A 25,968-nucleotide genomic window follows, 5' to 3' on the forward strand; every position below is an offset into this window, starting at 1 on the left:
ATAAAAAAACCGTAAATAAAAAAAACATTTACTATTAAATAAACAAAGACTAAGTTGCCTTAAAGGAAAACATAATACACACAAAAATAAAATTTGTTCATGATTAAACGAAGTCCATTTACTGATCATTTGAATTAAAGAAAAATAAAGACAAATTTACAACCTCCTTTTTGAACTCGGCAAAAAAAACACTGGCCAGTAACAAAATATCGCTTTAAAATATGAATTAATAAAACTGTCATTGGTGTTGTTTTTATTATTCACTCGAAAGAGCAGGCAAAGGAACTAAGCCATACAGCCTTGTCTTTTTTATTTTGAATATAGAGAATTTTATAATGTACAGGCCGCAGCCTGTCATATTGCATTTTAGAAGTTATTGAACACAATTTTTTTTAATTTTCATAATAAACAAATGACATATTATATTATTATTGCAATATTACATTGTTAGTGTTTCAGTCTGTCAAACAAAATTTGTTAAATATTAACTACATATATATGACGACTCAAATTTTACTTTATTTTATTTTAAAATACTATTAAAATAGGAGTAATTAACAATTTAAGGGACACTTTCATCATTTCAAGTTTTTTTTTTATACTGTAAGTTATGATTAATGACAATCAACAAATTCGTGGACAAAAAAGACGAAGTCTTTACAAAAAATATGACCTGTGGGACTTTAAAGAGATCTTTTAAGTCCTGTATTTATTTCAAAGTTACTTAAACTTGTAGCCTCCGGAGTGCATTTCTTTGGTGTCAGGTTACATATGTTGCTGTCAAATAATTGAATTTCCATCAATTGTCAACAAAAAAAAAATTAATTTCATATCATACAATAGAACTATAGATCTTTTCAACCATTTACCATTTATTTGATGTTTAATTAGATATTTACAATCAATATTTAGAACCAAAAGCAAAAAAAAATGATACTATATACTTATATATATATATATATATATATACGGGGTGTCCCAAAATACAATGATAAAACGGAAATGGTATCTATATCGTTGAACTTTGGGACACCCGTATGTACATAAGTATATAGTATCAATTTTTTTATACTATATATATTTTTTTTTGAATCATTTTCAATCAATTTTAGTTTCGTTTTAAGTAAATGCTAATGAACTATTGAATTATAAAATCTGTTAGTAAAAATTGAATCGTCATTCCAAAATTAAACTAGTCAAAATTAGATGTAAAAAAAAACCTATTTTATCTGTGCGTTCAGCAATCGTATTGCAGTATATTACTTATCTATAACTTTATCAGCACTTTGGATAACTTTTATGAATAAATTTCTTAAACACTAATCATAGTAACATATATTTCCACTGCCAAAACATTTCATATTATATTGCCGTCTCTATTTTTGTCAATACAAATGAGTGAGATGACAAACTATTTTCGTTCACGACTATTGGCAGTGAAAACTTACTATAAGACAATCTTTACCAACAATAACATTCCTTAAACCACCAAATTTAAAAACAAACTCTTCAACATATTTTGTATATAACCCATAGATCTTATCCAGAGTACAAAAGTGAGCCGTAAAAAAGGACTCTGAAAGTTTTTTATTAAGAACCCTCGCACACTAGACTTTTAGTTGCCCGATAGATTGATCTTACACTTAATCAGTATGAACATACATAGAGGTGCGCAAATTACACACTCATACTGATGAAGCACACAATCAAGCTATAGGACGACTAAGTATCTAGTGTGCGGGGGCCTTAAGATAAATTTCCTCAATGATTATCATTTACAATATAAAATGTCATTACCAAAACTCTAGATTGTATGTCAAATTTGTATGGAACCTATCTAGGTTAGATATCTCTATCCATTTGAACAGATAGACAAAACTTATGTTATTTTAAATTATATTAGCTATTATATATAACATACAAACATGAACAATCCATATAACTTTGTGATATATGTAATTTTATCCAATATGTCATATATATTTTAATTTATCATACTAATTACATACAAATCTATTTTATAGTCGCAAAGAAATGTGTTTAGCAGCTGTTATGTACAACTGTATTATAAAATATATAAATAGTAACATGATATTACAGTATCTTTGTGGTAGCTCAGAGCTAGGGTGGTTCGCAATACCCCCGTACATACCTGTTCCTTATTACAACTGTATGTCTGCGCAGACTGTTCAGAGCTACCGACATATTTGAAATAATGTGTACAGTAAAATCACATCAGTATTTTACCTTTTTAAATCCAACGATTAACTCCAATTGTATTATTCACTAAACACAATCTTCACTTCACTTATAAAATACACTTTAATCCACTTTTCACTTCACTAGTCGACTTAGAGTTACATCTCATAATATTTCACATATAACTCTTTTCATTAGATATTAACTACACATCACTGTCCGATACGTCTTGCTAGAAAGTTCCAGAATATTCCAGCACGCGAAAGCGACCGCTAAAGGGACAACCAGGCCTTCAGTGAGACCACATCCCTGAAGGTGCCGGAGAATGTAATGCCAGACACAATGCCGGTTACCAGCATCGCGCCGCCTATCATGCCAGCTGTTGATGCGTGCTCTGGAGCAACCGTACTGGAAAACATATAAATTACATATAAGATTTAGATATAACTAGCTTTCGCCCGTGACTCCGTCTGCGTGGAATTAGAAAAAAAATAGCCTATGTGTTATTCCAGAATATGTTCTTCATCGATTTCAAAGTTAGGCGAGATCTGTTTAGGTGTTTTAGTGATACTTTCTAACAAACATCCATCCATCTAAACATTCGTATTTATAATATTAGTAAGATATAACTTTAGGCTTAGTCTACATTAACCCAGCAACCGATTTCAGCGCTGGATTACAATTGATCCAGTTATAACTAGTGTCGGCATTGGTCCTTGGACTGGAATACTGTAAACCGGGCATTCATTTGTAAAGAACTTCGTTCTACTATGTACTAGGATATCAAAACCGCAAATAGATTTAAACAATGCATCTACAAATGAGAATGTCTAGCCAGCTTTCGCCATTTCGGCGAATTCTTGTAGCTTAAAACTCAATTCTATAATAAGTACTAGGGTATCATAAAATCGCAGTACTCACCCACTGACATACATCATGCCGAGCGAGCTGCCGTGTCCGGAGCTCCAGCCGAGCAGCACCGCGAGGACCCAGTACAACCAATCGGCGCGCACCAACACCGGCAGCGTGCGCTCGTCCGGCAGATAGTTACATACCAGGAACACAGGAATGAAAACTATACGTAGTGTAGTAAATACCCACAACCACTTTGGATTCGGCTGGAAATTAAAAAAGAAAACGTTAAAAAAAAAATCGATATGACACGAGTTCTCAAGTCTTTTTCGGCCAAAAAAAGGTTTGATTTAACGTTAAATACTTTTTTCTGTGTATAATATGAATAAAATTTTAAATATCTAAAGTTAATTCTAGAATATACTTACAAATTGCCAAAAACTAGCAGTCAGATTTCCAATCATTGCCATCAAGTTGAAAGTCAAAAAGCAAGTCAACCTAGTAAAGTTTTCTCCGAGGAAACCAGGCGTGATTGGTTGTACCTCTGAAAATTAAAAAAAAAATCAAACATATTAAAAATAACGAAAATGGGAAATTTATTAAATTCATAACTAACTTCAGAAAGCAAGAATCATGTAATAACAACTAGCAGTACTTTTTTATTTATTTATTAACTATCAGCAGTCCACGACTTCGTCCACGTAAAATTAAGAAATTACCAGTAATAAACATAGCCTACGTCACCTGGGGAAAGTGTAGCTTCCCAACAGTTAAAAAAAATTTCAAATTGGTTCAATAGTTTTTGGAACAAAACAAATCTTTCTCATTGTAATATTAGTATAGATAAATCTGATTTAAAATTACTCACTAGATTGTACTTCAGGGAACACAGAGAGAGTAACGAAGAAAATAATAAATATATTATATAATTGTATCCAAGCTTGTTTGAATATTGTGGCATAAGGCGTGCGCTGCTTTGCCGGGCTCGCGTTCTGATTGGTCGCCGCTAAAGCTGGGTTCACACGCATCGTTCTTTCTTGTAACGTCTCATGGTAACGGTAGAATCTCTGGAACAGCAAAACAGTTTACATATAAAACCTTTTCTGATACAGCGCCATCTATTGATTATTTGTAAAATTAAGGCAGGAAAAAACAAAGTTATCCAATAACGGTTGGCTTCTGAGACCAATGCTTTTGGAATGACTTTGGTAAAAGAGATAATATGTTTCAAACGAGGATTTTGGTATCAGAAACCCACGATAAGTAGATAGTTGTTCCCTAAACATTCAATAATTGTAGATTAATTGAGCTAAATCTGCACTTAGGGTCTCCCTTAAATGTCTCTGAGTATAGCATTAAATTAATAAAGTTAAAAGAAATGTAGCGAAACTTAGGTGCACACAAGTTTATTGAAGAAACCTGCATGTGTTTTAGTGAAGCATTTGTTTTACCCACTGTATAGAAAATGTGACGTCATCGATGTAACGATTGCGTCACTGCGTTGGAAAGTGGGATATAGCAACATAATGACGTCAGCGGCAAATGTACCACGGCGTTACTACGTAACCGGTCGAATTTTATATATACTTGCGACGTTCAAATACTTTGATAGCGCGATTCAGAACTCACTTTTTGTGCATGTTTGATGACTTGATTTTTTTTTATTTCATTTTACGCAAAAATTTCAATATTTCAAATTAATTATTATTAATATTGTTATTACTAAAAAATTAACAATTATTATAAATTTTCACTTTTCTCAAAAAAAAAATTAAAAAAATTTCCCAAGAACTTTGAAGTTCATTTTGTTTTGTATTTGACCTTCTAAATATTATGGAAGGTTTATAAAATTTTAAGCATCACGCTATCTATAGAATACAGACAAATACGATTAAAAATATCTTCCAAAATATGAAAAAAATCAGTTAAAATTAAAAAAAACTTACATTCAACGGCAACGCGAAGTATGTATCAAAGCATATAAGCAGAACAAACATCCCAGCTATAAAATAATATATAGCTGATGTCCGTCTACTGGAGGTGAAGGTGTCTGACAGCCACTTGAGCAATGTGACCAGCGTGCCACAGATGTTGGAGCCGAGGACCACCGCACCTGTGTACTGCGGGGGAAGACGCGCTGCGACACCGTATACTGAGTTTTGGAAAACCGCGTTGAATGCTGCAAAGTTTTAATTATATGTTAATAGATGGCGTTAGTTGTCCATTAAAATGTGTAATTTAGTAAAAAATAATTGCAAAATTTTTGTAGTTATCTATACTACTATTATAAAGAGGAAAGATTTGTTTCCATTGTAAAGACTACGAAAAATTATTTTACTGTTTGGAAGTTACACTATGCCCGGACGTAGGCTATATTTACATTTTTTTTTAATTTCGCGCTAAGTAATTCGCGAGGACCTACTAGTTTTAATAATTAGTCAATATGATAATGAAATAATAGATTTGTTAATAGCAAAAAATCCTAAAACTCTGATAGAAATTTTATGACGGATTTTTACTCTTTTTACTAATCTTGCCAATAGATGGCGCTATAACCAATTAATTCTGTCTTGACTAATTTCACTGGTTCTAGTAACTTCACTTACCGTTAAGTACAAAAACTGTACAAATAGTGACCCAGAAGAATATAACTGTCCATTCACTACTATCCACCATTGCCAACATGACGGTCACCACAAAAACCATCACTTCCATTATCAAAGACCATACGATACGTGTGGTCAAGTTGCCACTGGAAATAAAAAAAAATTGAGACTATTATATTGGAGAAGATGTAAAATGTTGTTGCTTGCTTTTAAACTTAAAACGAGCCTATATTGTGCCTAATATTACTAGTTTAATAAATTCAATGCCGTCGACATGTAGTCTTCAACATCATCATCAGCTTACTATACGTTCCCACCGAGGTGCTCGGAGCCTACTTTAAGTTAAGGGTGATTAGGCCATAGTCAACCACGCTGGAAAAATGCGGGTTGGTTGACTTCACTTTGAATTTCTTCTCAGATATGTGCAACATCACGATGTTTTCCTTCACCGTAAGAACATCCGATAAATGTACATATGTAAATCGGAAATCGAAAAACACATTGGTACATGGCGGGATTCGAACCCAGGACCTGCAGATTGCAAGTCAAGTGCTTGACTCCTGAGCCACCGACACTCTGTTCACTATTGTTAATCATGGTCTTATTCAAAGTAATTTTATATTTATTTTACATTTTTTAATTCTTTAGGGAGAAATTGCTTCCTCCTTCCTCCGGCGACGCTCATGATCCTGATTGATATATAACAGTGGAAGATATCCCATGCACTGAAAATGGTTTCATCTCGTTAAAGAGATGTAACTATTTTCAATTGCTATATTAAAATGACTTACCCAATTTTAACGAAGACATTAAACCAACTGAACAGCAAGTTAGGCGTTTGTGAAGCCCATCCTACATACGTCAAATATCTTTGTGAAAGATTAGGTGCATTCGCCAGTTTGTATTTATCAAAATAATCAGTAGCGGTGATGAACATGTTCCAAGCTGTTAATGTTCCAAGTCCGTGTAACACAAGGGTCAAATATATTAAATACCATCTGTCCTTCGGAGGAGCCAAGTCCATAGCAATGCCTGAAAAATAAATATAATTATATTAATACGCGAAATAAAAACTTTTTGAAACTTTTAATTGCACGAAAAGATGAAGTTAGAACATGACATCTTATTTATATTACTATTTTTTTTTATAAGAGAAAGGGGCAAACGGGTGTCGGGAACACCAAGGTGATCAGCGACACCCATGGACATCTGCAACACCAGAGGAACTGCAGATGTTTTGCCGGCCATATATAAATGCTGTTTAGATGGATGGTTATTTGTTTGAAGGTACCCCCAGAATCACTGATAACTCGATGAAATTTGGCATAGATGTAGAACACAATCTAAAGGATATATAGGCTACTTATTAATCTTTTTCAATTTCGCGCGGACGGACTCGCGGATGACCTAGTAGGTTAATATGGAAAAATGCATAAAACTATTTTCAATAAAAATTTCTTTGATTATGAATTATTGTTCAATTTCAGCAAATGGGCATTTTTTCTCATATCCATAGATACGAGAAAAAACTTTTACAGGGATTTTTTTCTAAGAAATAGAAGACAAAACAATGATGGGTATTTTGTTCGTTTCAGGATTTTCGAGTTTGCTTGCGTAGAAATAATTACTTAATTTTCCAAGAATCATCAGCTATACGTCCCCACTGAGGGGCTCGCTACGCTAAGTTAGGAATGACTAGGCCATAGTCGACGCTCGCCAAGTGCGGGATAACTTCACACATATCTTTGAATTTCTTCACAGATATGTGCAGGTTGCATCACGTTTTTCTGTACCGTAGGAACATCGGATAACCCAGAATATAGGACAAAAATTACAAATTTCGTTATAACAGGGTTGTAGCACACTTTTCACGCCTCATCTATATCCCTTTTACGTATTTTATACACATAAAACAATATTTTTAAAACATAAATATCTTTTAAAGACTAACTAAAAGTAAAAACATAAATTAACCTTTTTTAACCGTCATTTTGCACGAGATTTTTGTTAACACACACAATTTTCATATACAAAGTAACTAATAAGTAACTGCAACCTATTGTTATATAGTTAAATCCAAAATTAATTAAATCCCGTGACGATGTAACAATAACTACGTATTGTTAAAATAAACTGTTAAATTATAATACGAGAATCGATAAACCATTGTTGTGTTAATTAACAAAAGATTATAAAGATTTTATAATCGTTCTACGTCTATATCGAAATTATTTAAGTGCATAAAAAAAACTATATCTTACTAATATTATAAATGCGAATGTTTAGATGGATGGATTGATGGATGTTTGTTTGAAGGTATCTCCGAAACGACTCAACGGATTTTGATGAAATTTGGCATAGAATAGCCTAGTAGAACACATAACTACATGTAAAGTTTTTTTAAACACCGTAGGGACGGAGTTGTAGGCGACAGCTAGTACTTAATAAATCCTAACAAGACTGACACTTTTTTGTTTTAGTCGTAATTTCAAATTAATTCTAGATATATTATACAATAAATATACTTAAGTAAAGTTGTTAAATACGATTTAAATTTTAACATTCAGTTTCCACTAAAATATCGTTACAAATATCTGCTACCAAATCAAATTGGCACAAAATATCACAGCCTATAGCCAGTCTAATATATACTGGTTACTAATCATAGTCAACTTTAGTAAAATTAAATCTCTCTTCTCAATTTGTGTCAATGTTGGTAGAATTTGTGGCATAGAATTACCTTTTAAGTTGAGTGTGTCATTGGGGAGGTTGGATCCCTCCCACGCGGGTGTCAATCTCACCGGCTCGTTACGTAGGAACGGGAGCTTTTCACTCTCTCCCGACTCCCAGCCTGGAACAAAGCCAAACACTTTTATTAAAATCTTCCAAAAACAAGTTTTTAAGTTCTCAGACTCTTAAATAATTTAAAACGTTGTGTAAAAGATGCTTTAAACAACTAATAAGGTTTTATTGAACGACTGATTGACCTTGAAAACTTCAAAACGAAAATCCTTTGACCTAAACGATCTGCTATGGTCAGTCTTTTCGGATTAGTATATCTATACAATTGAAATGACTGTCTGTATGCAATATCAAAAAATATTTGGGGAACACGATGTATTTGCGTGGTTGACAACGAAAAACATTTTTTTAAATTTTGGTTTGTCTGTCCAGGTTTCTTCCGGGTAATCTCCGGTTGGACCGTTTTTGACGGGACTGTGGCGGGAAGGTAATGCTGCACGCGGGAATATCATTGGCCATTTTTATTTTTTGCTTTTTTTATTTTAATACATACTTACGTTCATAATCTATTTCGATTAAACGAAATAATGTTTATTTTTTAATTCTGTATTTTTAAATTATACTTCAAACTATTTGATTTGACATAATCATGTGATTTTTTTTAATTTTGACGTTTTGAATACAAGGCGTTAACCTCTTTGGAGTAAAAATAATAACTGTGGAACAATCGGTTTGTTATCGATAGCTTTGCAAGTTTAATTAAAAGATTTCAATTGGTACAATCGCCAACAACAGTCTTTGCTTTGTCAATTTATAAGGCTTCCTTCGAGAAATTGAACCACCATAGTGCAGATTGATAAAACAAATTACAAGATAATGAATGAAGCCAAGGGAATACACTACGTAAAAAATTGCTTCACACGATCTTAAAAGCCCTATATTATAAGAGTTATTTTGTAGGAGATAGCAATAGCCTTATGATCTAAGAACATCAGAACAAAGCAGCTGTTTTGTCAATCTTAAAGGTAAACAACACGTTCTTAAATGATTGAAAGGATAGAAGTTGATCGCTACTTTGTCCACTCAGAATTAAGTGGTAGAGCCTGTATTAACATCTTTGCACAAATTGTCCCGGCTCGCCCGGTGAAATACCACGACCACACAGAAGACAGACGTGAAGTGGAAACAATTCCGCGTTTCGTCTGATGAGTGTGCGTCCCGGAGGCCTAATTTAGTCCTCTTTCGCTTCCCACCCTTTTTGTTATGGAAAGGATGGGAAGTGGAAGTGGACTTTCCAGATAAGAGGATGCAGGGGAAGGGAAAATATTTTCTTTCTGTGCATCCTCTCCTCCGTCGATTAAAGGTAGGCAACGCATATGCAATTGCGTATGTCTATGGGCAACGGTCACTTCGCTATTTCAGCGATTTCAGGTGGCCGCTCGCTCGTTTGCCATCTTATGATATGAAAAAAAAATACAAAAATAAGCCTATGTATTCTTCCAGATTATGTTGTACAGTTACGCCATTCAGCGTGATCCATACAGCTGTTCTGGAGATACCTTTTAACAAACATCCATCCATCCAAACACTGTAATAAATGTAATTTGATCAGAACATTAACAAGACAATAGTTCATTGAAGTTATATTGACACCTGACTTCAGTGAGGGTTCATTGTAAATTGTAACATGAGTGTCACAAGTTTGTAGTTATGTTACAACTTATTACACATATATTTAACACTAGCTGTAGCCCCCGACTACGTCCGCGCGAATTAAAAAAAGTTATTAGCCTACGTGTTCTTCTAGGCTATGTTCTACATCTATGTGAAATTTTAAATTAAGATTATTTAAATCCATGAGAGCGTCGGTGGCTCAGGGGTCAATTTTGCAATCTGCAAGTCCTGGGTTCGAATCTCGCCATGTACCAATATGTTTTTCGATTTTTGATTTACATATGTACATTAGGCCGACGTTCTTACGATGAAGGAAAACATCGTGATGCTGCACATATCTGAGAAGATATTCAAAGATATGTGTGAAGTCAACCAACCCGCACTTGGCCAGTGTGGTTGACTATGGCCTAATCACCTTTAACTTAGGGTAGGCTCCGAGCCCCTCGGTGGGGACTTATAGTGAGCTGATGATGAAATCCATGAATCAGTTTAGTATCTACAATGTTGATGACAATATAAAAATGAATCGCAAAATGTGTTGGTAAACGCACAACTCAACAACACCTGGACCAATTTGGCCAATTCTTTTCTTTAAATGTTCCTAGAAGTTCAAAGATTTTACGGCGAGAATAATTCGAATAATTGCCGGGAAACCCTCTAGGAACCTTTCTTTATCCCCACGCGGATGTAGTCACGGGCGACAGCTAGTTTTATATAAATATTTCGGCACGTGTAAACCCACGATTATCTACAAGGTCGCACGCATCGTTCACCTCGCCCTTTTACCGTTAGACCTGATTTAACTCAGATTGAAACTGATGTGGGAGTTTAACACATACTAAATTTGTAACACGATGATATAAGAAAACAGATTAATATTCATATTAAGATACTAATATTATAGATTTTTTAAACAACCAATTTGTTTATATTAAGTTAAAGGGATGTAGATATAAATGCTATTACATCAAAAGTTGACAAATAATAAAAAGGGTTAATTCATATAGCTTTTTTATTCAGAGGGGAATACCTTATGCATACTCCGGGCCCCGGCGGGGACGCGGTAGTTATGTGGGATTCTCTTCCGGATGGGAAGCATACCCACTAAACCCCTCTGTTCCTCCTACGCATGGCGAGGCCACGGGCACGCTTGCGCTTTCGTCCGCTACCAAAAGTACGTTACTTGATATAGCTGGAATAACGAAGTGACCACTGTATATAAATATTTAAGGGTTTAGACAAAGTGCATTTGCTACGAAGCAATTCTATAGCGAACTTCAAAAATGTATAGAACTTGACTATCTTTCGATGTGTCACGTGATTGTCACGCGTCAGTTCCATACATTGTTGAAGTTCGTTATGGAATCGCTTCGGAGTGAATGCACTCTGTCTAGCCCCACTAAAACGACTAAAAGACTTGCGTTGCCAAAACTACTAATTAAATCTTTGGAATAACAACAAAGTTTTTTTTGGTGTTCTTGATTGCTATTCGTGGCTTCCGAGACCAAAACCTCAAGGTCCTGTTTGGGCAAATTACAAACTGGCAGAATTCACGATCGATTGGTAACATAGTAACCCAGTAAACTTATAGCGTAGAAACGTTCGTGTGAGCACAAAGCATTCTTCATAGTTATACTTGTTTCACACTAGAACAGAAGACAGTGCAATACTATTGTTTAAACATGCATTCATTTTTATAACTTAGTAACATTGTAAACACCCCTAAATTTAGTAACATTCCAAATGTATGGAAGTGACAACGTCACTTGAACAGTGACGTACAGCGCGCCTCCTACTCCTTGACGCGGCCCCCTAAGTGCGCAGGCGCATAGTGAGCGACGGGCCGTGTCCGCGTAATAATACTAGTCCCAATCACTATGATGAAGGGCCGCCAATGGGCTCGAAACTAGTCGGTGCCGCAAACAGACCGACAAACGTCTCATGAAAGTTTAAATAAATTAACTTGTCACGGGACTGTCAGGTATACTCCTATACATTTTAACACATCTTAACGTAGTAGAAGAATATTAGCGATATCATACTTTCGAATCGAAAGAGGGGTTAGACAAAATGCATTCGCTACGAAGCGATTCCATAGCAAACTTTAAAAATGTATGGAACTTAGGGATTGCACTAACACGCGACAATCACGTGACTTATCAAAAGTTAATGTCAGTAGCGAAAGCACTTTGTCTGACCCCCAAGGTAAGGCTACCCATTCCCGTACTGCAATCTCCTATTGCACCTGTTCCACCCTCGTGTGAAACAAGCATTAATTTAGCTTTACCTACAGTTTTCAGTTCAAATATGTCATTGTTCACAATAAAGAGATGACTCACAACAAACGCTTGCTTCACAAAGTCTAAAGTACGTTTGTGCAGTATTTTTTTTAATGAGATCCGACTTGCGTATTTGTTAACATACATTAAAGTATACTGTTAATTAATGAGTGATACTTAACAATACTTAACATCAAAACAAAGTAGTATATTAAATTCCTATTTATATATTACTCGGAGAGCGTAATACTCAGAGGTCAAGCACTTGACTTGCAATATGCAGGTCCTGGGTTCGAATCCCGCCATGTACCAATGTGTTTTTCCATTTCTGATTTACATATGTACATTTATCCGACGTGAAGTGAAGGAAAATGTCGTGATGCTGCACATATCTGAAAAGAAATTCACAGATATGTGTAAAAGTCAACCAACCCGCACTTGGCCAGCGTGGTTGTCTATGGCCTAGTCACCCCTAACTTAGGGTAGGCACCGAGCTCCTCAGTGGAGACGTATAGTGAGCTGATGATGATGAATAAACATAGCCTATTTAAAATCGGTTTATCGTCTTTATATTAGTTAAGATATAGATTGAAAATAAATGCATCTAATAAAACATTTATACATAAAACAACACAGTAAAAGTATTTAAGTTAAATCGTTATTTAACTTAGTGATTACTTAACGAACTCTTGACAATGCATGAGTCACGTTCTATTTGTTTCGTCTAACCGTGGGTTTCTGTGACCAATATCCTCGTTTAAAACATATTGTTATCTGTATTTTGTCAAAGATAATGATATAATTAAAAAAAAACTAATGAGTAGCTGATCTTCTGCTTGCATGCCAATCGTCAACATCCGTGGAGCCATCCAAACATTCGCCTTTATAATATTAGTAAGATTTGACATTTATGAATCAGTTTGTATTTTTTATATTTCTTGCACGACAGTACCGCAAGAAATAAATCCTATTTATGGAATCTATGCGATCGTAAAATATTTATAGGCTAGTCGTTTATAATATTCCACATACCTAGTAGTATATCGATATTGTGAGAGCTTACTACAATAAAAATTGTTAGGTTTTTAGATATATTAGCTAGAATAACTGTGTCAGAATGAATAGTGAGGGGACATAAACGTCGACATTTTAGTAAGGCTAGTGTTGCGCCAGTACATCAGCACAGTGTCGGATTTTCTTCCTAACACTACAATAAAAACTGTTAGAATATATAAACTCAAATCGTCTAATTGGTTCTCATATTGAAGCATTCAAGAACATAATGCTCTAACCGTGGCTTTCTGAGACAAAAACTCTATATAATATTTTTCGAATAAAAAAAGAATTATGAAAATCGGACCACTAGGAGTAGAGTTATCGAGGAACAAAAATTAAAAAAAAAACACAGACGAATCGAGAACCTCCTCGATTCCAAATAAGAGATAACATGTTTTAAACAGAGATTTTAGTTACAGAAACCCACGGTAAATAGTGTCCGGAAGAACTATATTGCTTTTAGCACTAAAGCGAACCCAATGATATGAACTTAAAAGGGGTTTAGTTCGTTCTAGCGAACCATTTAGCAACTATAATCACACCGATTCTAAGATCTTTTCTGCATAACATTCTTTCCTTGCTTTCATAACTGACATTTTCGTTACGAATACGACTTTGACCCCTAAATGTACCTAATATACATCCCTAAAACATTTTTCTGCAGCTGGCAACCCTATGCATACAATCTGCGTATTAAAAAGTATTATAATAAACGTTTGCTGCGACACCCCTACATTTCATTGTCGTGTCAGAATAATAGATTGATTGTTTGTCTACAAAGACATTCTCTGAGTGCTATTTAATTCATTTCAAGTTAAGGACAATACTAAAAGCATACAAGCAAGTCTTGTTATTTGATACTGCAGATTTACTGGACGGCTGCGCAACCTTAAGTCTAACCTTTAATCAGGCTCTTAGGGTACCATTTCCTTACTAATTCAATCTTAAGACCCATAGTAATTAACGATTTTAATCAATGTTTATAAACCCCAATGATTTTTTATGTTTATAGTAAACTAGCTGTCGCCCGCAACTCCGTCCGCGTGAATAAAAAAACTTAATTAGTGTAGCTTATGTGTTCTTTCAGGCCATGTTCTAGAGATATCTTCAAACACCCATCCATCCACAACACATCCATCTAAACATTCGCATTTATAATATACGTAAGTTAAATAAAAAGCAGCTCTTCAAGGCATAAATTCGAAAAAAAAAGAATAAATAGTATCCTACGTCCGCCTCCTGGCTTTAAGCTACCTCCTCACTAATTTTCAACCATATCGGTAAAGCCGTTCTTGAGTTATAAATAGTGTAACTAACACGACTTTCTTTTATATATATAAATTTATCTTTTAAATTGACATTCGTCAACAATGATTATTAAAAGTATACGTTAGTCTGTAGATACCCTTATTGTTTATCTTTTTTTTAATTCTATGCATTTAAATTGCATTGTTTAATGTTTTATTTTGCTTATTGTACACTATTATCAAAGTTTTTAATCATCTGTCATTCCTATTACGGTAAGAGCTACGAAAGAGACAAATTACATGGAACATGACATCATTTGGTTGTAATGATGTCATTTTTAATATTTTTTTACGATATTTATAAACAAAAAAGTTTATTATTGAATTCTATATTGACTGCCAATACAATAGCCTTATTTACGAATATTATTATATGGTTTTTGTGTTGTGCCAGACTTTTTAAAAATAAAAATTATAAACAACTCGAAAAGGTACGTTTTAACAAAGAAAACTTCAGATGGCTCATGCAGGTGACGGTTATCTGCATAGAATATAAATTTCAGTTTAAAATAAGAACGTGCGTTCAAACTGCATTCTTATGCAAGTTGCCCAACATGGTACTGGCAAAATGTAAAATATTTTTATATTTTTTAAATGAAACCATACAAAAAAGGATGCATACATTTTGAGAAAGGCGAATATAATTTATTTTTAATTTAACCTTTAAATAATGGTACAAGGAGAAATGCTATAGTATATTGCTGCTAATATGCAATTCATCAACGTATTTACAGTAATCATAATGTTATTAAAAATAGATTTAAATTACACAGGACAAGTCACAACTTAACACGTGCCATGATGATATTTTCGTATAAAAGTGAAGGAGTGTTGGTCCTGGTTGCGCAACATCCCAGAGTGGAAAGGGGTTGCGAGTGACGCCTAACTATTTCGCCTCACAAGAAAAAATATGGAGAACGGATAGCCAACCTTCGTTAGTCGGAGAGGCACCTCAAGAAGAAGAAAAGTGAACTCGAAACGAGTCAAGTATTGAAAGTATTACCCATATTTCGACAAGGAAACGATTTTCTCATCTTGTGCGTATTTAACTTTTTCATACAACCCTTCTGTACTAAAAATAAAACCGGCCTTAATATGTTTGCCATTCAAACAATCCGCAAGGAATTAACTAACTAGTTACCTTTTATTACTTGTCGGAACTTACTCAAGTATGATATATGGCTTTTAAGGGGACATAAAGAACCCCTTTGTATAAGTATATAACTTACTAGCTGTTGCCCGTGACTCCGTTCGCTCGGAATTCAACTTAAGTACCCTATGTTCTACATCTATGCAAAATTTCAGCGAAGTCTGTGGCGCCGTTTTGTAGATATCTTGGAGCACACATCTGTCTATCTTAACTTTAATATTTATAATATTAGTAATATAACTCGAAAACAATAGAGCTCAGAATGTCCCAGAAAATTTATAAGAAATTTGATATCCAAAAAAACAAGTACTAGTGACGGATTCGTTTTATGTCATTGTTTCGTGATAATGTAAACTCAAAATATAAACATCATGACAACACGCAGCCCGCATCGTTTTATAATTCAATTGCTTTTACTTTCATTAGTCAATTGCATATAAATTTAGCCTTCTATTGATTACAATATGTATAATTGTTTTCAAATATCTTGGCGGCTCTTAAGTTCGCGCGAGTCCAATGTTCGTTGGTAACAGCTCAATCGGTAACGGGAAAGTGAATGTTTAATTTGCAAGATTTGATGAAATATTCATGACAGGAGAAATTAAATTAAAGTTTGTTTACGTATTATTTTAGATTTAATCTTTATATATATAATTCTTCTGTGAGTGTGTATGTCACTGAACTTCTCTCAAACGACTGGACCGATTTTGATGAAATTTTTTGTATGTGTTCAAGGGGATCTGGGAATGGTTTAGATTCACAATTTTGTCCGCTGGACAATGTTTTTTTTTATTAATTTTTAATTTATTAGTAGTTGTTGATTTTGGAATGTTTTACATTGGATCCGACAGACGGCGCTACCATCGCAGTGTCAAATTTTAAATAATATTCGAATTTTCAAATTAAAGACGCGTAGACAGGACAACGTCTATCGGGTCCGCTAGTAGTCCTATACAAATTAATTGTTTGATCGTTTTTTCATTTAGTTGACGAAAGTTTGTGACATATAGTCATCTCTTTCATGCCCTATTGTCTAAAACATGTACTAAAATTACGTAACTACATTATTGCATAATTAAAATCCATTTCAAACATGACCCAGTAAATAAATAGTTGACCTAAAATAATTCAATTTAGTATCACAGAGTCGGACGCGACCCGGAATCAGGACATTGCTTCGTCGGCAATTTTATATTAAAGCTAAAGTTATTTTCGATTATCTGTTTTGGAAAATAATCTGAACGATGCAATCCATTGAATATTATTATATAACTAGCTGTTGCCCACGACTCTATTTACCCGGAATTTAAAAAAAATTATAAGTGTACGTGTTCTTCCAGACTATGTTCTACATCTACGACAATCAGCGCGATGCTTTCAGCCGTATTGGAGATACCTTCTAAGAAACATCCATCCATACATCCAAAAATTCGCATTTATTATATTAATATTTCTTTCTAACAGTAGTGCCAACTTTTTAAATAAAAATACAATTTAAATCAAGGCATAAATAAGTTTTTTTTTATTTATTGCGTACGGAGTCGCAACGAGAGCTAGGTTCGTGATAATTAGAATTAACTTCGCATAGGAGATGATAAATAGATTTCGTTATATCTAAATATAGATAACTGGGTCATCAGTAACATGGACAATTTGTCTAAAAGATAACTAAAAGGTCGCGTGATTGTTAAGGACAGAAATCGTTTCTTTACCAACCTAAATTTATTCCAAAAGAATTGAAGAAATGTAGAGTCTATTAGTGGATAATTTAGGCATTCATACGACTAGCAAGAATTATTAACGATATTATGCAGATTAAATAAAATTGTTCAGATGATAAGTTGTAATAATAGAGTTGTATCAACAGTGGTAGAGCCCGCTTTAACATCTTCGCACGAATTATCCCGGCTCGCCCGGTGAAATACCACGACCACACAGAAGACACGCTTCAAGTGGAAGCAATTCCGCGTACAGTCTGATGAGTGTGCGTAATTTAGTCCTATTTCCCTTCCCACTCTTTTTCTTAAAAGGAAAGGATGGGAAGTGGAAATGGACCTTTCGGATGAAGGATGCATGAAAATATTTTCTTTCTGTGCATCCTCTCCTCCGTCGATTAAAGGTAGGCAACGCATATGCAATTGCGTATGTCTATGGGCAATGGTCACTTCGCTATTTCAGCGATTTCAGGTGGCCGCTCGCTCGTTTGCCATCTTATGATATAAAAAATATAATAATCGTTACTAATATAAATGCGAATGTTTGGATGGATGGATGTTTGTAACAAGGTATCTCCAGTACGACTGCATGGGTGTTGTAATTTGGCATACATGTAGAGAGTAGAGTCTGGAAGAACACATATGCTACTGATTATGTTTTTAATACCAAGTGGACTGAGTCGCGGACGACAACTAGTCTCGTATATAAAATTCGTGTCACAATGTTAGTTACCATATTCCTTAGAAACGGCTTGACAGATTATTATAATCTATACTAATATTATAAAGCGGAAGAGTTTGTTTGTTTGTTTAAACGCGCTAATCTCAGGAACTACTGGTTCTATTTGAAAAATTATTTTTTTGTTGGATAGTCCATTTATAAAGGTAGGCTTTTAATAGCGAAGTGACCGTTGCTATATAACATTACACTGCGACCAATAGATTTTTTTTAATTCCGCGCGGACAGAGTCACGGCCGACAGCTAGTATAGAATATGCTTATTCGGTAATATGAGAATCGGTTTCGATATATTTTTTTAATCCAGTTACGTTTATAAACCAAAATAGACAAAAGTAATTACAAAACGTCTTTATAAAAGCTATCCCTTTTTGATTTAATTTATTTAATTAATTCAACTCTCAACGTTTAAAAGGATGTCGGGCAACGCATCACACGCCCCCGGGGCTAATGGGGCACTCCAATATCTAGTACCTTCATTATGACCGACATACTTTGCTCACCGTACGTACTACGGTAATGAACCGTTTTGCTCTAATTTTGTAATTCATTTTTTTACATCTAACATTTTGCTGTCTGTACTTACATTTAGATTTTTTTACGTAGAATAGTTTTTTTTTAATTTGTATTAGCGGCTCGATATTAACGTGGAATTATTTTTAAAAATCTTATTAGTTTTGTGTAAAAAATTTTGCATTGAAATGCTCGGTCATAAAAGATGGATGTCTGCGTACTTTAAAATCTATCTATATATATAAAAGAAAGTCGTGTTAGTTACACTATTTATAATTCAAGAACAGCTTTACCGATATGCCTGAAAATTGGTGAGAAGGTAGCTTAGAGCCAGGAGACGGACATAGGATATTATTTATTCATTTTTTTTTAATTTATACCTCGAAGAGCTGCTTTTTATTTAACTTACTAATATTATAAATGCGAATGTTTAGATGGATGTGATTTGAATGGATGGATGGATGGGTGTTTAAAGATATTATTAATAAAAAGGGAGAGGACTATGTCCAACATTGGACGAATATAGGCTGATGATGTTTAAAATTACGTGTGAAATTTGTGAATGCTGTCATGCTTCATCACACTAAAATACACTTTCACCGAAATTGTTACGAACAGTGGCTTATTGTCAATAGAAGCCAAATACAATTGTTAATACGACACGGTTAGATAATAGAAAGTTTCTTTATAAACTTTGTACATAACCTCAAAAATTATGTCTACTTAGAAGTATATTGTTCGTGGAAATTGAATAATTAAGACACATATAGATCAACAAAGTTATCTGACCCGGTGGTCATAATTGAAACTTATTTATGGAAGCTCACTAGCGCCGCCTATTATTTGCCATAAACTTGTCAAACGATGCTTCTCGTACTGTAGTTTACTTGTCATGTTTTTTTTTGTCTAAATAAATTTTATATATTTTCTGAGAGCACTGACAGCAGCGCCTCTCGTACCATATAAGTTTATTAATGCTTGCATTATTAAATGCTTGCACATCAAGAGAGAAAGTAGATACAGGGCCGGCGTTAGAGTACGGTGAGGTAGGGCAGCCGCCCAGGGTACTGAACGTAAAGGGACGCTACTGGGGAGCTACACAATGTAACATTTGACTATCGTTATCGCTACTAGAATCGACGAAAAAGTCAAAATATATAGGAAAAATACGTGACATATTTAAAGTTATTGTCGCTTCCATACATCATTGACTTTTCGATTAACTAAATCGCTTATCGAATGATTTTGTCTAGAGGCACTAGTCTGCGAATTACACAATGTCACGTGACCCTGTAACCTCCCCCCTCCACCCGAGAGGATCCCGTCCGTAAAGTTGTCGCCCAGGGCGCTAAGCTAAAGTTCTTTTCTGAGGAGATGATTATCACTAACAGACTGAAATTTTATGTCTATCAATCCAAGCGAAGTCGTGGGCATCTAGTAAGGAATAAATAAAACTTATTCTGTGATACCGGTGTCTGGCTTGTGCACAGATAAGCAAATCAAAATGCGTCAAGGTTATGCAATCGATGAGGCCATTATGTCCCCGGCTTATGAAATCCGATAACGCGATGTTTTTACACTTCACTAAATATTGTATATTTTATATTACAGCAATGATATTGTTAAGTTAATTACTATAAGCGTAAATTATTATAATTAATTCTGGTCGTAGTCGTTTTGTTTAATATTAAGTGGCAAACGAGTAAGCGGCCATAAAATCTAGCCAAAGTATAGGAGAATCTCAAATATAGATCAAACTGAGACGCGACAATCACGTGACTTATCGAAAGTTATTTTCTATACAGGTCGATATGGAATCGCTTCATAGCGAATGCACTTTTTCTAGCCCCGAATACGTCGGAATAATCCGTTGTCTACATTTAAGGCGCCACTTCACTAGACTGTCATGATAAGTCATGCTTTTTATAGATTAAAAAATTAAACAAAACTTACGTCCAGATCGTCCCTGCGGCATGACGACGCCGCTCCTTTGGTCGGGACGCAGGAGGCTCTCGGCCTCCGCCCCGCCTTGATGAGTCATTTCCATTGCGATTTACTGGCACACCGATGACATGCCAACGATAGTGTAAGGCCACGTCGAATATCTGTGGATGAAAAGAGACCAATTTTATATGCCAGCAGAAAGAAAAACACTAAGGTATTGCCATCCTTGTCATTCTCTTTGAAAAGATTGAGATAACGATAATATAAATGAAAATTACGATTAAAAAGAAGGAAGTGAGAACTTAAATTTGTCGTAATGGTACCAGGATACCAGAAGTATTTAGGCACTGTTATGTATGTAAACATACAAAGACGTTTTTGAAACCTAATACAAAACATAAATGTAACTAATACTTAATACTTTTCAAATTAAGAATAGGAACACCATCATGAAAGAGTTCAAACACCAAAGAGTTCGTAATACCAATATAATGCTACTAATAAGTTACTTTCAGTTTATTAAAGTGCATTTAAATGTAAATAAACGAGTGGCCCGTATTTTATTTTGAGTAGTATATAACATAAATGCGAAAGTTTAGATGGATGTTTGTTACAAGGTATCTCTGAAAAGGCTCAACGAATCATGATGAAATTTAGCACAGATGCTGAACATAGTCTGGAAGAACATATAGGCCATTTATTAAACTTTTTTAATTCCACCCAGACGGCGTCGTCGTCTAGCAAGACATATCAAGAATGTAAGTTTCTGATGTAATTTGCTCGTGACCTTTAAAAGTGCAAATTTATCTTGACAACACAATAGAGCTCTAGGTATATCTTATCGCGCATAGTAACGCTTTTTAAATAATTCATAAAATTATCGTTTTATTATCATTATTTATTGGTATGTTTTATTACTTAGTTTGATATTAATAAGCCGTAAAATTTTCTAAAAATTTTTCCTTACAAATAATTAATGTAAGTCATAAAAAAACATATTATCCCTTTCATTATCTTCCTAAAATCACAGATAACAAAACACAAAATAAGCGTAGATTTAGAACGAAGTTAAATGATGCAGGCACAATAGAAAAACCGTCCCTTTGACACTTAACGCCAATTATTATTAAAAAAAAGTGTTCCCATAACAACTACATTCGATATTTAAACAAGGCGGCAAAACGTTGAATGTAATGAAAATATAGTCATAATTTAATAACATTGCATTCAGCCAGTACTAGATGCAATTGAATCATCAATTGACAGTTGACCCAACGCAGCTCAGATTGCGAGAATGTACGTTATAATTTATTATCTGTCGCGTGAGAGTTACCATTTGCGATAATTAAAGATTGCCTTGTAAGGCCGTTAATTGCACAATAATTACTTAAATTGATTAAACAAAATAATGTCTTTATTAATATGTAACCTGCATACAAGCTTGTATTATTTTATAAACAGATAATATTGTGAATACAAATAGACTTATCTGTCAACACTGCACGTGTTTAAATACAAACGAACACAATGCCGTTAATATGTGCCTGTATGTTCTTATACGATATCTTTTTAAAATAATATCACGTATATAAATGGCCAGTGGTAAAATACTAACAAATTAATTTTTACACAATGATACTGGCAATCACTGTCTTTTTTTAAGTATTCCTAATTTAAATCTAAACTTCATAAACAAAGGTCATTTCTGTTAGCGGCCAGTAATGTAATTTATATTTTCATCAGATTTTGTTGCGAAAATTAAAAGCTTATAGTCGAATATACGAATGTAATTGCATTAAGGTTACCTTTTTAAATAAAATGTATTATAGTTATCGTATTTTTTAGTATTGAACTTGTTTAGGGACACTGGACTTGTGAATAAAATTCCTGTACGAACGGAAATGACGGAGCAAACCGCATTATACCGGTTTCGGGCAGATCGACCAAATATGGTCGGATTCAGTTCATGTCTGATAGTGCACTCACTTAGCTGGACTTTACCCCTTTCTTAAAGGAATACTAGGTTTATCTTTCTTTGTTTCTTGGACATGATAAATTTAGTCAGAAGTGCTTATTTTCATAAGGTTAATTGGAAAGTTCCTTAAATAAAATCTTTGTTAGATTTGTTTGATTAAAGTCATGTTCTTTTTCTATTTCAAGTCATGAATATTATATATAAAATTCTCGTGTCACAATTTTCATTCCCATACTCTTCCGAAACGGCTTGACCGATTCTCATGAAATTTTGTGAGCATATTGAGTAGGTCTGAGAATCGGCCAATATCTATTTTTCATCCCCCTAAATGTTAAGTTTTTTAATACCGCGCGGACGGCGTTGCGGGCGACAGCTAGTCTTTGTTTAAAAATAATTTTAAAATCCCCATTCCCTTTTCTTTATGACATCGCTATACATTGATGACACAACAAAGAACTCAATTTACGTGTGGTTTCCTTTGTCATGTCACTCTAACGTTGCAATGAGATAGTTCCCGTTTGTAGGTCATTAACATTGGGTTTCTGAGGCGACAATCCCGTTTTGAAACGTATAGTTATTTCTGTTTTTTTTTATAACAAAAGGGGGCAAACGAGCAGCGGGAACACCGAGGTGTTCAACGACGCCCATGGACATCAGCAATACCAGAGGAACCGCAGATGTGTTGCCGGCCTTTGAGATGGTGATAAGCTCGCTTCTTGAAGGACCCTAAGTCGTAGCGGTTTGGAAATACCGCCAACGACAGACCAAACACAACGCTGATGTGCGAGGCAGGAAGTTTGTCAATGATAATGACAGGGTTGACGATATGTTTCATACAAAGATTTGCATCTTAGAAACTAACGGTCAGGGTCGTTTTAAAACTTCAAATTGTAACTTCTTATGTGTCTATTAATGAACCATTTATCGTAGGGACTTTAGAATGGACGGTTTTTAAGATTAATCTTTAGGCAATTAATTATTTTACTTCTGTTTGTAGAAAACTAAAAAAAAATCTGCTTTCATGCAGTCGTTTCTTATTATACAAGGATCTTTTTGTATATTATCTATGCAAGACTAAAAAGAGGCAGACGTGCAAATAGGTCGGGTGCGACAACCTATTAAGTTTCTAAAGTCTACTTTCTCAAAGGTGTAAGATAAAAAAAAGTTTCAAACAATGCGACATTATTACGCCGAGCGGGCGTTCATCACTTGAATAAACTGTCCTTTTTTTTTTAAAAAAATAGAACAGTGTCTTTTTAAAAATTCTATGCCAAGTGTATTTTAGCGAGATATTTTCCATTCTATCTTACTAATTACTAATATTATAAATGCGAATGTTTGGTTGGATTTTGAAGGTATCACCAGAACGGCCGCATGGATCTCGCTGAAATTTGGCATAGATGTAGAACATAGGCTACTATTTTTTTTTTTAATTCAACACGGTCAGGTCACGGGCGACAGCCAGTATTGCATTAATGAGTAAATTATAGAAATAATTTACTATCGATTAAAAATTAAATACAGAAACGAATTAGTCGCCTTTCTTTCGTAGTTATTATGGTGACAGTTTGATATACTATATTAAATTCTCAATGGGTAGCAAATTAAATTCTTTGACTTGAATTCGTAAACGAAAAACAATAGCTACTATAATATAATATACACAACAACGAGGATTGCTTAGCTACTGATAAACTAAACATTCATTGTAAATAGAACAATATGTACTAAACTAAGCACGGAAAACCCACAGATAAGAATTGTTTACATGTGTCTATTAGGATACGGTTACATATGCACTTTGTTAAAGAATCTCAAATTATCTTATCTTTTTATGAACCTGACTACTGTGTACACTATCTTATGTGTGCCTCTGTAGATTTATACCTTAAAAATTTCAATCCATGCACTAAAATCACACGATACTTTTTAAAAATACACGTTGTCTTTATCTTTATCAATGGATCGTTTACCTTTGTACTGTTCCTTAACATTTAGGGTATAAGCTGCATAAGTTTATAGAAAAGTAAAATACCTTGTGAATAAACACACTATTGTGAATCAAATGTTTCGTCGACACAAATCGACACGAAAAAATAACGAAAGATTTGTTGCATTATTGGTGACTATTGATTGTCCCTTTAGTGACAAAACTTAACAAATATTTTTTAGGAACGGAACGTAATTAAAATTAAGCCAAATAACTGGACCGGATACGGATATGTTTCATTGTAAACAATGACGAATTTGTAATGCGTAATATTGTTTTAAAATGCACATTTAGTGCGTATTTCAAGAGTCACAATATTTATTTTTATAACATTTACCCACCAAAAATAATTGACGATAAATATGAAATTAATTTCGCCTCAAAATTGTAAAATAATATAAATTTTATTTCTTTACGAATCTTTTTATTATAATTAACATTTCTTATAATATATGAAATGTATTTAGTAACTTGTTCTCATATTCCTAATACATTTTACACAGACTTAATAGATTTATTTTTACAGATTCCTCGCGCAAACATGTGCCAATACTGCAGTTATGAAATCCCATTACTTTATCTTGTTCATTGTGGCTTTAGTAGAACATTTCTGTAAAAAATCTACCCGTACAAGTTGTTGATGGCATATGACCACGCCAATACAGTAAACCGAAACACATTAGCAATTCAAATACGTATATCTTTAACACTAAACCAACTTATTTATAAACTATGTAGATATACATAACGTTCTTAAATGTCATAAATAATAATATTGATAAAAAAGTTTTATATCTTATTAGAAAGATCAAAACGTGTTCTAATAGCGCGTGGTCCGTGACATTTTCTGCAACATAACACTTACCACAACATATTCAGCCAACACTATATATAGTAGCACTAAATAACTGAACAACTGTATTTATTTATAATGTATTATAACTTTAATTCATTAAAAAATCACAGGTCGCAAACGTATCCAGCATGGAAGACGTCTACCCACGCTCGCGTCTGTCGGTCAGTAAATCAGTCAGATTAGTTATAGTTAGGTAGGGTTAGGTATCTACATCGCCTAAAAAAATTGTTCGCTCCTATTCGGTCGTTCATTCTGCCATTCGTTGAACCTCGCCGTGGGGTTCCGCTGGATAATCAGCAAACAAAAACATATTCTTATCTCTCTCTTTTCCTTTAAAAAAAAAAGAGATAAAAGTAATGCCATTGTTTGGTA

The 25,968-nt window shown here is 34.1% G+C and overlaps 1 protein-coding gene across 2 annotated transcripts; it reads right to left on the reverse strand.

Moving 5' to 3' along the window:
- Positions 1-1,089: 1,089 nt before the first annotated feature.
- Ent2 (Equilibrative nucleoside transporter 2) lies at positions 1,090-25,780 on the reverse strand. Of its 2 annotated transcripts, XM_013310218.1 has the most exons (10): positions 25,606-25,780; positions 20,785-20,936; positions 8,398-8,508; positions 6,449-6,689; positions 5,658-5,803; positions 4,998-5,230; positions 3,920-4,118; positions 3,480-3,595; positions 3,121-3,317; positions 1,090-2,607 (listed from the first exon to the last, which is right to left on the reverse strand). In XM_013310218.1, the coding sequence occupies exons 2-10, from the start codon at positions 20,876-20,878 to the stop codon at positions 2,472-2,474; spliced, it is 1,473 nt and encodes a 490-aa protein (XP_013165672.1). In that variant the 5' UTR covers positions 20,879-20,936; positions 25,606-25,780; the 3' UTR covers positions 1,090-2,471. The 2 variants fall into 2 exon arrangements, with proteins under 2 accessions (XP_013165672.1, XP_013165673.1); XM_013310219.1 differs by lacking the exons at positions 20,785-20,936; positions 25,606-25,780 and adding an exon at positions 8,957-9,052.
- Positions 25,781-25,968: the final 188 nt, after the last annotated feature.

The sequence above is a fragment of the Papilio xuthus genome, unplaced genomic scaffold (genome assembly GCF_000836235.2).
Source record: "Papilio xuthus unplaced genomic scaffold, Pxut_1.1 DF827756.1, whole genome shotgun sequence".
In the NCBI taxonomy this organism is placed as follows: Eukaryota; Metazoa; Arthropoda; class Insecta; order Lepidoptera; family Papilionidae; genus Papilio; species Papilio xuthus.

Coding starts and splice junctions, on each gene's coding strand:
- Ent2 (XM_013310218.1), bottom strand. CDS start 20,878: ATGGAAATGACTCATCAAGGCGGGGCGGAGGCCGAGAGCCTCCTGCGT. Junction 8,509..20,784: donor GCCGCAGGGACGATCTGGAC/GTAAGTTTTGTT, acceptor GCTTTGTTCCAG/GCTGGGAGTCGGGAGAGAGT. Junction 3,596..3,919: donor GTTCCCTGAAGTACAATCTA/GTGAGTAATTTT, acceptor TTTAATTTTCAG/AGGTACAACCAATCACGCCT.